The sequence below is a fragment of the Ostrinia furnacalis genome, unplaced genomic scaffold (assembly GCF_004193835.3).
Source record: "Ostrinia furnacalis isolate ACB-3 unplaced genomic scaffold, ASM419383v2 OfSCF0876, whole genome shotgun sequence".
NCBI classification, from domain to species: domain Eukaryota; kingdom Metazoa; phylum Arthropoda; class Insecta; order Lepidoptera; family Crambidae; genus Ostrinia; species Ostrinia furnacalis.
Window position 1 is genome coordinate 200,698 of NW_021131115.1, and position 12,656 is coordinate 213,353.

The 12,656-nt window shown below is 37.0% G+C and overlaps 1 protein-coding gene across 6 annotated transcripts in view; it reads right to left on the reverse strand.

Moving 5' to 3' along the window:
• Positions 1-12,656, reverse strand: part of LpR1 (Lipophorin receptor 1) — a 686,741-nt gene that overhangs the window by 95,259 nt on the left and 578,826 nt on the right. For all 6 annotated transcript variants that reach the window (XR_003655697.1, XM_028301180.1, XM_028301179.1 and 3 more), the window contains 3 exons: positions 4,679-4,979; positions 4,006-4,224; positions 1,535-1,679 (listed from right to left, as the gene is read on the reverse strand). Coding sequence is in view for 5 of the 6 variants with exons in the window: in XM_028301180.1 (XP_028156981.1) it covers positions 1,535-1,679; positions 4,006-4,224; positions 4,679-4,979 (665 nt within the window). In the remaining variant the exon portion in view is untranslated. The remainder of the gene's footprint in view (positions 1-1,534; positions 1,680-4,005; positions 4,225-4,678; positions 4,980-12,656) is intronic.

The window sequence follows — 12,656 nt, forward strand, 5'->3', positions numbered from 1 at the left end:
ACAAACGTCAAAAATCTGCCAAATTCCATACAAAAAGCACCGTATAACTTAATAGTTACGGTCAAAGTTAGGTGGTGCAACTCAGCCTTAATGTTACTTAGTTTTTTATATGTACAGTCACGGAATGAAAAGGTTCGTCAGTTTTCAAATTGATTCCTTCAACGAATCGCGAGCACATATTACCTTTTGAAAGTATGTTACAGAATAATCTCGAGTTAGAGATAATAATCTTTAACTGTTCGTCAGTAAAGTTCAAAATTATTCAGATCAAAGTTGTTTGACGATTTATCTTGTCAAGAAGATTATTATGATTGATAAACTAAAACCTTCTTGTTGGTTCAACCTGCCATTATTATTTCTTATAAAATAAAAAAAACTATTGTCAATTGGTCAATGTCATCATTGCATTGCACTGATGGGATAGAAAAATAAACAAGCAAAACCTTATTTCGTTAGCAAACGTCATATTTATTTAAATGTTAGCAGCACTGTTTCTTGCACTGTAATGTTGGCAGGTTTGACTCTTACAGTACCTAGTGCAAGCGAAAACCGACACTAAGGTGACGAACCTTTTCATTCCGCGACTGTACAACGGACGTCTTTACTAATTTATCAGTTAAAGACGTCCATGACCGTGATGAACTACCGCCTTTTCAATAGTCAATAACTACTGACGTATGTAACAAGTATTGGTACTTATGGTAGGCCATAAAGACGTTTTTTCTCTGCCAAAGCTGGTTTGTCACGAGCTTGTTTACTATCATAAAAAAAATGTAAACAAACCATCTGCGCACAAGTTGTAGTAAAATTCCAAGGATACGGAATGTACCGTGCGGTATCAGCTAATTGTTTTACGTGTCTGATATAATATCCATCATGCCGTATTATAGTCGAAAGTTTTCGATAGAAGACACAAGATAAGACGATTACTTCCTCGGGTATTTTAATTAATACCAAATTAAGCTAATATCAATCACGCTATCTTGGTTTGTTGAGATAATATGGCGTGGATAACATTGATGTAGGTACCTACTTCTTACATTTTTAATATTTTTACACGAGTTGTTTTGGGGTTTTTTGGCTGATAAGTAAGAACCTCAAATAGGTGAACTGAGTAGTTTTTTGACAGACCAAGAGTTGTATGTACAACTACAAACTAAATTACTTTTAGAAAAAAGTCCTCTGTATGATAACGGGCAGTTCACTGTCAAATGAACCGAACATGTATGTATGGAAGTGCGCACATTGAATAGATATGGTATCGGCCGATTCCTCATACAAATTGGCCGATTACATCGACCGACTAAGTTTGTAGTCTGCAGGGTGTCTTAGGCCTGTTTTACCATCAATCCCTCATTTTTAAGTGACCCCTTTAAAAACAATATTCCTGTTATGTGTTACCATAGGGGTCACTTAAAAACAAAATTAGGGATTGATGGTGAAAACGGGTATTAGTAACAGCTCGCCGTGTTCTCTGGCCTTTAGCGTTGATTAAGTCCACCTCTTTTTTTCAGAATCCAGTCATATAACGTACCCAGTATACGCGTTTTCGCACGAGATCCAACGTGAGTCCGTTGGGCCACTTCACGTCGTACGACACGATGGTTTGCCTGTGAGAGCCGTCCATACCGGCACGCTCGATCTTCGGCACCTGGCCCCAGTCGGTCCAGTACATCCATCTGAGGAAGAAGCAAACTAGTAAGGCGAAAATCAAATAAAATTATTATTAGAATAGAGAAACTCGGGTCTCTGTGCGACAATTTTATATGAGTTAGGCTCGGTTTCCACCAAGGCGACAAAGAAGTGTCGGGCTGCTTTTGACCACGGCTGTAGCAATACAGCCAAAACGTCAAGCCGTGACCAGTGGTTCTCTATTTTAATTAAAATCGAACGCGAAAGTTCCAAATTAAATACTCTACGGAATTATTGCTACGATATAAACATGGATAGTTTAGTATTTCTCAGATTTTTCTCGCACAATCTTATGTTAGTGGTTCTAATGACGCAAATGTTGCGTATACATTTTCATAATAATTTGAAAATATCATAATAATGTTCATACTATCGTAAAGTATGTGTATGATGTTGTTTTCTAATCATTTTGAAACAATAGTCATTTCGTTGTTTATGTCATCATCATTAGTTTTTGTAGGTAGAATTTTCGTCTGCTATATGCGTCTGCATAGCATTATGATGTCTTCTTTTTAAGTTTACGATATCTGATTTTCAGGATATTTGCACATTAACATAACGTGTCGTCCCAAAAAACAATAATAAGCAAGTCATTGTGTACAATATACTTATTGTTCAGTATTTACGCAAATAAACGCACGTGCAAGCATTTCATTTACACGAGATGTAACTTATTTCCTGTCTGTTTAAAAACAATGATGCCTCGGTCATTTCTGTGTTTGTTAACTTTGTCTCATATCCTGTGAAGATGGGAATCCCAAAGGGGGAAAAATACAGTAATCTCAAGCTTGAAACGTTCCGATCCGTACTTGGGTTGCAAAAGCTTAAGATCTGTTTGTTTTAAATGACTCTAAGTGATCATATACACTACTGGCATTAGCTGCAGTGGGCTGAGTGCGAGTTTACATCAAACGAGCTCACTGGTGAGCGCATTTAAAAATGTATGGAAATTTTAGTTATTGAACGTTTCCCGCTAGGGGCGCTGTACAATCCGTCATACATTTAATGTCATTTTTAAACGCGCTCAAAGCCTAAACTTCTTTAGAAATGATAGGTTTTTTTATGTGACAGGAGGCAAACGAGCAGGTAGGTAATTTTACTAGGTAATCTTGATTGTATTCCTTAAACAATTTTTAGTAGTATTTATTATGAGTCTAGACTTAGAAAGATGTTAACAAGAATTTGTTAACAACTTTTTAAGTCTAGATTTCTTGATTTGTATAAGTCAAGAAGTCAAAATAGACAAGTCTACGTCAATAATTATATCAGCGTTAAAAATAATTATTGAAAACCATAGGTAGGTACTGGTGACAATGCATCATTGTCATTAGTAGGTATAGATGACCCACGCTGAACTGTCCCACCAAACTCAATGACAGGGGGGCGCTACCATCGTTCAACTATATGGTTTCCAACATGGCAAATATCGGAACCAGCGATCCGGTATTGACGGTGGCGCCCCACTGTCAATGTCATGCATAGGACAGTTCAGTATTTTGGAACTATATCACATTGACAATGCATCTAGCTTACAACTTCCTTGCATTGTTTTTATGGTTACCTATTCATTGAGTATAAAGTACAGTAGACAACATACTTTACAGTTTTGGAATCTTCCAGCGACTTGGTCCACTTTTAGCTTCCACGGACCAACTCGCCAGTTTGAATTTTTAAATATTTTTTCCTCCAGCAACTGGGCCCACTTTTTTTTTATTAATAAATTAAACACTAAATCAACAAAAATGTACTCTAGAATCTTAGTGGGCCAAGTTGCAGAAAGAAAAAATATTTAAAAATTCAATCCAGCAGTTTAGCCTGTGGACCAAGCTAAAAATGGGCTGAGTCGCTGGAGGACTCCAGTTTTGTTTTAAAATAGCCTTTAATACAATTTCTGAAGATATAGCCCGATATGCCGACGTCTGTACATGACATTTCTTCACAAGATGTGGCAGTATTTAGCTTAGTCTCTTCGTCTTAAGTCCAGATGACAGCACATCAGACTATACATTTATGTTGCAAGCTCGCCTCTATTGCAACTACATATGATCCCATTGTGTTATGATGCGGGTACACTATGCGGGAAATTGCCAAGCCGCATCAATGTGAACACACACTTGATAAGAACCCGGCAAGCTTCTTCACGAGCGAACTCCGCGCTACCAGCTACTGAGTTACTTGCCAGGTTGTCCAAGAGTGGAAACATGCGACTTGACTTAGGGTTATCTTCAACAAGTATCTAGTCGTAATGCTGAGGCGCATAGTGTACCCGTGCCATAAAGCTTAATATGTTGTTGTCTGTACATGAATTCTTACCCATCAAGCGGATTCAACGCGATCGCCCTCGGCTCCTCCAGTTTGTCCCTGATCAGGATCTTTCTCATGTTCCCTTGCAGGTCCGACAGTTCGATGTGGTTCTTCCCGGTGTCAGTCCAGTACAGGTGGTTGTATATCCAGTCCACTGCCAACCCATCGGAGGTGATGAGCTGGTCTCCGATGACCACCGTTCGTTGCGTGCCTTCGTCAATTGGCGCCCTAAAAGTAAAGGTTTTTAATTTCGTTGCAGTGAGTAAGATAAGAAGTACGTCTTACGTACGTACGTCTAGGTAGGTAAGTGATCTCATCCTATCATCAGTTAAGCACTTAAGTATTTACATGTGTAAATAAATTATGAATAAATAAATGAATTTATTCAACTTCTTTTTCTTTTACAGTTTTTTTTTTTTGATAAAAAAGAAATACAAAATGTGTACAATCCATTATAATATTCTACGAATGTTTTAATTAATATATTGATAGTATTCTGTGTCTAGGTAGAACCATTTTTTATGGCACATTACTTATGACATTTTCGTAACGGTTCATCGTGGAAACAAACTTCAAGATTTCCACTAATCCCAAGCATCACACCTTCGTAGAAGCGTTTCTTGATGCCTCGGAATTGCAATACATATTCTGACTAAATAATTATTTAAAATATTGCACTCACTTGTAAATCTTTTCATCCGTGACATCGCTCCAGAAGATCATCCCCGTTCTGAACACGTAATCAAGCGCGGTCGCCGATTTTGTGTCGTTGACTATAGCAACCATTTCGTGGTGGTCCAAGCTGATCTTGCGGATATCGAAGCGTCTGGCGAAGAGCAGTGATGGGTGGCCTTCGGTGGCCTTGCAGCGGGTTCTGTCACGGGGGTCACGGGCGTACCCTGCGTGGCACTCGCATTTAAATGTGCCCTTTTCGTTGATACACATTTGGGAGCACGCTCCGGGGTCTGCGCATTCGTCGATGTCTGCAAAAAAGAAAATGGTTTAGCCAAATTAGGCGTCCTCTATAAACCAAAGCCAAAGCACAAAATATAACAGAAGACAAACTCCATACTAAACGCGCTCGAGCCACGCACACATAGACAGACACCGCTCGAGCAAGACTGTCTTGGACGAATGCGAGCGCGACGTGGCGCGACAGACAGACGTTCGCCACACGTTCCCTGTGGTTCGCTTGAGTCACGCGCCGGTCAACCGCCTGTGATATTATTTTGTTTTGCGCAATTGACGAAAATGAGTGAACAGAAAAAGTCGTATTTTAATTGTTCGGTATTTGGTTGCTTAAACTCATCATTGAATGCCGAATTTTCATTTTTTAAATTACCAGTTGATTCGGGGTGGTAAGTAAGTTATTTATTTGAATTTCAATTGAAATTGAAAGCCAACTCAATTATTAGGAATATCGAATTGTATAGAGAGGTTTTAGGAATTATTAGATAACTAGCTTTTGCCCGCGGCTTCACCCGCGTGAAATTTAGTTTGTCACAGATCGTCATAAATTATAGCCTATATATTATTCAGGGTTATAAACAATAATACTGTAAAGTTACATCAAAATCCGTTCAGTAGTGATCGCGTGAAAGAGCAACAAACATCCAGACATCCAAACTTTCGCATTTATAATATTAGTTGGATAATAGTGTCAACCACTCAACTAAATACTACTTCCTTCTCGTGTATTTGTTTGCAAACTATTACTATAATAACGTACTAAATATAAATAAGTATACGTGGTATACTTACGTCGTGGATATCTGTTATTGTCTTTCTTGCATAGTAATAGTTAAAGAGTTACATTTTTCTATCATAACGAAATAAACGCAACACATGACAAGACAACCCTAGCGCGACGGCCGAGCGTGCGAGCGAGAGAGGTATGCAAAGCGAGGTACATACATGAGTTTACCTTCTGTTATATTTTGTGGCCAAAGGGCCTCTAAACCACACCAAAGATTTGATTCAAAACAATTATGTGTAGGTGATTTGTAATTTGAGGAAAGCGAGTCGACCACAGGACTATTAAATTGTGGTTAAGAGCGTTGTAGCAAAAAGTTGGCGTTCGAATTTTAGGTTTTTATTGCTTGACGTCGCGTAGTGAGTGCGCAAACTGCATTTATCTGTACAATTTCAACGCTGCGTCGACTAAACGATCTTAATCCGTAGTTGTATCGTACCTAAGATAGTACATCATACATACTAATAAAGAAATAATGTATAATTTACCTATTTGATTTTTTCTCAGATCAGACTTTTAGCAAAATCAAGTTACGTAATTAATGTATTTTTTACACAAAATATAACAGAAGGTAAACTTCATACTAAGCGCGCTCGAGCCACGCACACATAGACACCGCTCACGTACGCGTTATCAAGACTGTCTTGGACGAATGCGAGGCGCGACTGCGTTCGCTTGAGTGACGCTGCTCACGCGTTTGTAAAATTATTTTGTTTGTGCGAAAATGAGTGAACAACAAAAAAGGGGTATTATAACATTTGTTAAGTAGACGGTTGCTTACCTACACTCAACATTAAAAACTAAATTTTCGTTTTTTAAACTACCAGTTGATTCCGGGAGGTAAGTAAGGTATTTATTTGTATTTAAATAGTTCGTTTATCGTTGACAAATTGAAAGCCAACTCGATTATTAGTAATATCGAATTGTTTTAAAGAAGTTTTAGGAATTATTGGATAATAGTGTCAACCACTCAACTACATACTACTTCCTTCTCGTGTATTTGTTTGCAAATTATAACTATTATAACGTACTAAACATAACTACATAATTATACGTGAATAATGTGGATATCTGTTATTGTCTTTCTTCCATAGTATATTAAGAGTTACTTTTTCTATCATAACGAAATAAATGCAACACATGACAAGACAACCCTAGCGCGACGGCCGAGCGCAGGCTCGCGAAGCGAAGTACATACATGAGTTTACCTTCTGTTATATTTTGTGGTGCGGGCCTGCGACATGCGAGTGTAAAGCCAACCAAGAGCTAAGTTATAGTCTTTTTCACCTAAGACGATTCCTGTTACATTTCGAGTTTGATAGTTATAGTTGGCTGATTGCCAAGAAAAATAGAAAAAAACATGACTTTTTTCAGTTATTTTTCAACACAAGAAAAACTAGGTCGTTAAAGTATGTTTTAATGATTTGTATTATTAGTAGGTAGTTATTTGAGCTATTCTACAAAACGAATGTAAATTTATTAGTCTATGTTTATCAGTGTTGAACAAAGATACCCCTTCCCAGCGGTTCCATAGCGCGGCTAGTCATGTAGTCGGAATACTTAGGTTGTGTGTTTCTTTCAGGCAGTGCATTTTCGCATGTTAACAGCGCTATGGAATCGCTGGGAAAGGGGTATTTTTGTTCAACAATTATGTCGAAGCTAATAGACGTCAGTAGATTGTTTTCCTTTTTATGTTTCCAAACACTTTCTGTGATACAAAAGTGACAATAATGGAAGTAAACGGCTCCGACTTTATCGATCACAACGTAACTGCGCCACCTTGACCAGAAATAATTAGCCATGATGAATAAATAACACCGCCCGCTCTCTATCATTTTAGCGGTATTATTATTACAGAAATTATTATTATTGCAAACGAGGAACTAAGGTGAACGTGATATTAAGGTCATCCCATAAATACTTACTGTGAGGAAGTTTTAAAATCATTTTCCAATAGGTTAACCAATCATATTGCACTGGATTGTTGTAAAAGGTCACGGTATGACAGGTCAGGATTAATAATAATAACACACACACATGCACACACACACACACAATTTTTGGACGATTTACCCTAAATAACCTGAAATAATGATTCCTCATAGTGTAATTACTAATGTTTGTTTTACAACTTTTTCTAAAATTAAAGAAACAAAAAAATATCAACAGAAATGGCGTAAAATGTATCACTTTACACTTGTTAGCGGGTGGTCAATTCAGTGTGGTGTAAAATGATTTATGTCCCATTACATCACTTTACACGAATGTAAAATTGCCGTGCATGGCGATATAACTGGGTTTTTATTTAATTACGAAAAAACTACATGCTATATTTCACAAACTGGCACACTGCCTAATTATATCTAACATTACCTTTCACCTAAAAAATATTTCACCAAGTTATCTCTAATAGCGACGAAGCAGGATTTTTTTTAACTTCAAATGCGATTTCCCAAAAATCACCATTTTCGACTTAACTCCGTTTTCACTGGGGGTACAGAATTTTGATCGGCATAATGGCGCACTCCTAAACATCCAATTCCATACTGATTAACAGCCCGACTCAACAATCGGCCGACTAAAAGTCGGTGGTCTGCGGCCAGGCTTTTAAACTTACTAAAAGTTACCTTGAGCGCAATAATAATCTAACGCCAGCATCCCGCTCTTATAGAACCACTTCCCGCTGCCGTCCTCTTGTATTTCGGCAAACTTTTCGCCGGTGTCGTAGTACACCAGTCTCTGCGTCCTGTGCCTGTCGAACCAGTCGAACTTGGGGTTCGCAGGCACCATCTTGTAAATATTCATCTGCATAGACGATACATTTAGGACACGGCTTATTTACGAACAAGGTATTTGTTATGTTTGCGTTTCACAAATAAAACGCTAAAAGCAGAACGCGGGTTCCACCTAATCGATGAAAGCTTGTCGCTTTGTGGAATTTTTCACATGAAAATTTATAAGTACCTACATACTTTTTTGTCTGCGATGAAGATGGACTAAAACTTACCCGTCGCATTATCTTTGTGGTTGGTAATAGTGTCCACCCTTTTTCAATGAATTCTCTATTCGACAGCATGTATCGTATCACGCCTTTGCCCGACTTGTCTTCCTAAAAAAAATGTCACTCAGCCCCAAATCTCAGCGCAAAATAAAAAGAAAAACAAAGAAAAAAACCTTACAGCTTCAACTTTTTCTTTTACTTTTTTCCCTTTTTCTGTAATCCCTGAAGGTGTGGTTGTACTCGGAGTAGCGTGTTGACCAGGCAAGCTCGGACATTCCGGCTGCACTTTGAACATCAGCGGCTGAACAGAACCAGTATCTAACCCTTTACGGGGCTCAATGGGGACAATTTTATTCCCTTTTACCATTTCAGTTACTTCACCATCCTCTATATCACATTCTGCAATACTTTCAGACACAGTTTCGATTATCTCCTTAATCTTACGAACTGGAGTTGGTAGTTCCTCTATTTTTGGTATTGGAGGCGGAGGTGCCGCTTTCGCCGGCTTCTCTACTTCCCTTCGAGTCGTATCTTTCTTCATTAATTGCGCCATTAAATCTGCCTCAGCATCAACACTAGGTTTCCTAGGCTCTGCCTTAGTTACTTTTTTTTCTTCCTTTGGCTTTGCCTCTTTTGGCTTCTTTTCTTCTTTGGGAGGAGGTGCTTTTTCCTGTTTTGGAGGTTTTTCTTTCGGTTTCTTAGGCGGTTCTTTCGATTCCTTTGATTTTTTTACCTTTACATTTTCTTTTGTCTCCTGGGGAGTAGGCCTTGGAACTACTTTCTCAGTAGAAATTTCTTTTTCTTCTTCCGAAGGTTGTTTTTCTTCGAACTTTTTGTCAGCGAAATATTTGCAAATGCAAGAACTCTGCATATTATAAAATTCCTCAGATTTCTTATCGGATTTAAGTCTCATGAGAACTTGTTCGAGTATATCTTTGCTTTCAGTTATATTTTCTAGTGAGTCTATAGATGGGAAATAGCCAATATCTGGCTCGTGTATTGTTAATGGAGACTTGAGCTCATGCAACAGGTGGGTAAGCTCATCTGTTGCTGGAGATTGCGGGTAAACTTTGTGTTTGCATGTCTCCCTCTCCAGAATTGTGTACAAAAACTGTTTCACTTTGCAGAGCCATATTTTAAATCTCTGCTGCCTGGCATCGTTATCTATAGTTTCGCTTATTTTGTATCTGTCCGCTAGAAATTCGCATCGTTTGCATTTCCCCGAAGGGGTTAATCTTTCGCAGAAGTCGCAAATCACACCGGCAGCTTTATTTTTTTTAATAGCTTTTATTTCATCTAGCAAACTCCGAATTCTGACAACTAAGTCCCGGCATTGGTAACATCTGCGTCTGTATGGACCTGGGAGAACGATCACAATTTTTATCAGAAAAAAAAATGGATTACCTATCAATTCATGCAAGTAGCTTTTTATTTATTCTCTAGTCTGTCAAGAAACTCGCATGAGAGTAAAACTAAAATGCCTACCTCTACCTGTTTAAGCGTGAAATGGTTTTAATAAAAACCTATCTACATTATCCACGTTTTTTAAAAAGTCCTCATTAATGTAAATTGACAAAAGAAATAAGAAATCCGATGAATAAATCATAAACATCAACTGTGCACAAAGTAGATTATTGTGAGCACTCTAGGTAAGTGAAAAAGCCTTTTATCTAGTCATGAGATTAAAGTAAAAATTTTATACAATGTAGAAGGCACTCGCGTAGCTTTTAACGTTGATTTAACGAGATAATATTATGTTTATTTGGAAAACAATTGAAATAAAAAATAAATTTCGGTACCAACATTCTTCTGTATGCTCTACCCTCCTGGCCCGAGTTTTGGTAGAGTCGCTCAAAACAATAGTGCCTACTTTCTTTGCATTGCTTCTCTTCAGTTCCTGTAACATGAACGAAAATATGAAACCAATTCCAAAAATTGTTTTAAAAGTGAGGTTACTTAATGACCTAATACACCTAGAAACCTATTACGAAACGAAAGCAATTTAAACACATGCATTTATTAGCAAACATCTCTGCACAAAATGAAAGTACAAACATCGTAAAATAGCTAAGTATCAGATAATATTGACACTTTTTTTTCAATTAGTTACAATCTTACATACCACCACTGTAACAGAGAACAATATAAACCTATGTGACCTAAAAAAATTAAGTATATTTTTTATGAAAGTTATAAAATAATCTAAATACGACTTACCTAATACTTACCTACACTAATCATTATAAATTACGTCGCGAGATTATAGGATGTAAAGAAAGAAAGGAAGAAACCTATCAATTTTTATTTGAGTAAGAATCTAAAACTGTTACTTCTTTTGTACGATAGAAGATACTGAATTAATATTTTTCTATTCTATTTTACCGTATTTATTAGTGAAAAACATCGCACTTTTCGAAAGTCAAATAGGAGCCCAGACAGCCTTGTACTAAAAATATAACACATTGTGCATTGTAAATAATATGTACCAATGTAACAAACAAGCATTCAGCCCTACTTAGCCACTTGAGTGAATATTCGCCCACTTGGATAGTCAGATTCCACCATTATGAGCATAAATTACTTACTCAGGTAGGTGCCTACTTATTGTATTTATGTGCAAATAAATCTATTTTATTAGGATTTTGAACATCGAAAGTACAACTAAAAACACAGCTACTGAATTATCATTTATTTTCCAAGAGACTCGGCGTTTTCGAAATACACCAGTGGGTCTAGACAAAGAGCACTATAATCGCAGACCAGTCAAAAAGTGGTCGAAAGGTCTTTTTTTGTATGGAGTTTTGACGGATTCGATTTTCGATTCGATCAAAAAGTGCAATTTGTCTAGGGGGGCAGGTGATAGCCTGTGTAGAGCTTCTACTTACTTAGTATCTATTTAATTTTAATGTGAGACTAAATACAAACTACAGTTAAACTCTACTTACTTATAAAAGGAAAATTAATATTAATTACTAAATTAATTTTCACCTCTGTTACTAAACTTTGCTCCTTTGTCTTCGGAGTTTTCTGACTATAAGAAGTAGGTGCAGATTTATATTCAGACTGGCATATTTTCCTCAAATCCACGGAAGTTGAGTCCTTACATTCTTCACAGCATTTAGTGTTCCGGTATAAAATAGTTCTGCAATTAATAATACATTGCGAATTGCGAATAATTATAGGTAGGTATAGTAATTATCTTATTAATCACAAACCTTGAAGTATTAGAATCCATTTTAGGAAATTCTATTTTCCGGTCCCATTTCGCTCATTACCTATTTGTCACATTGACATTTACTTACTTTAAAATTATTTTATTATTAAAAACTTTTTCGGAAATTTTTCAAAGTAGCTTGGCAACTTTTTGAGCTTTTTATACTACTGGCAACAATGGTTTGACATCACCTGTCAGTTCAGAATAATAGGGATGTTCGACGTCAAATAATACTTTAACAATTGAACTATTTCAATAATGTTATTAATCGATTAGAACACCCAACTAATAATTATTTTATTAACAGTCAATTTTAAACGATTTTCCACCCTGGATGCGTTCTGAAATCTGCGCTCAGGTCAATGTAAACGTAGCCGGCATCATATTGTATGAATTATTAATATTGACAATCTCAATACATTTTATATTTATTGCGTGTTGCCTCAATAAGGATTGTAATAATTGACCTAACCGCAAACCGCAGAACGCATCTATTGACACAATGCGTATTATAATTGTCACCTAATAACGAAACTATAAACCTTATTTATTATTGTATCTAAATGGAACAGACCGCAAAAGTAGGTACAGTAAAACGCCGATTAACCGAATCGCCAATTGTCTGAATCGGTCCTAGGCGTAGCTACCTATTATAAAAAAATAAAACCAAGTAACTTTTGTTGTAACAAGTT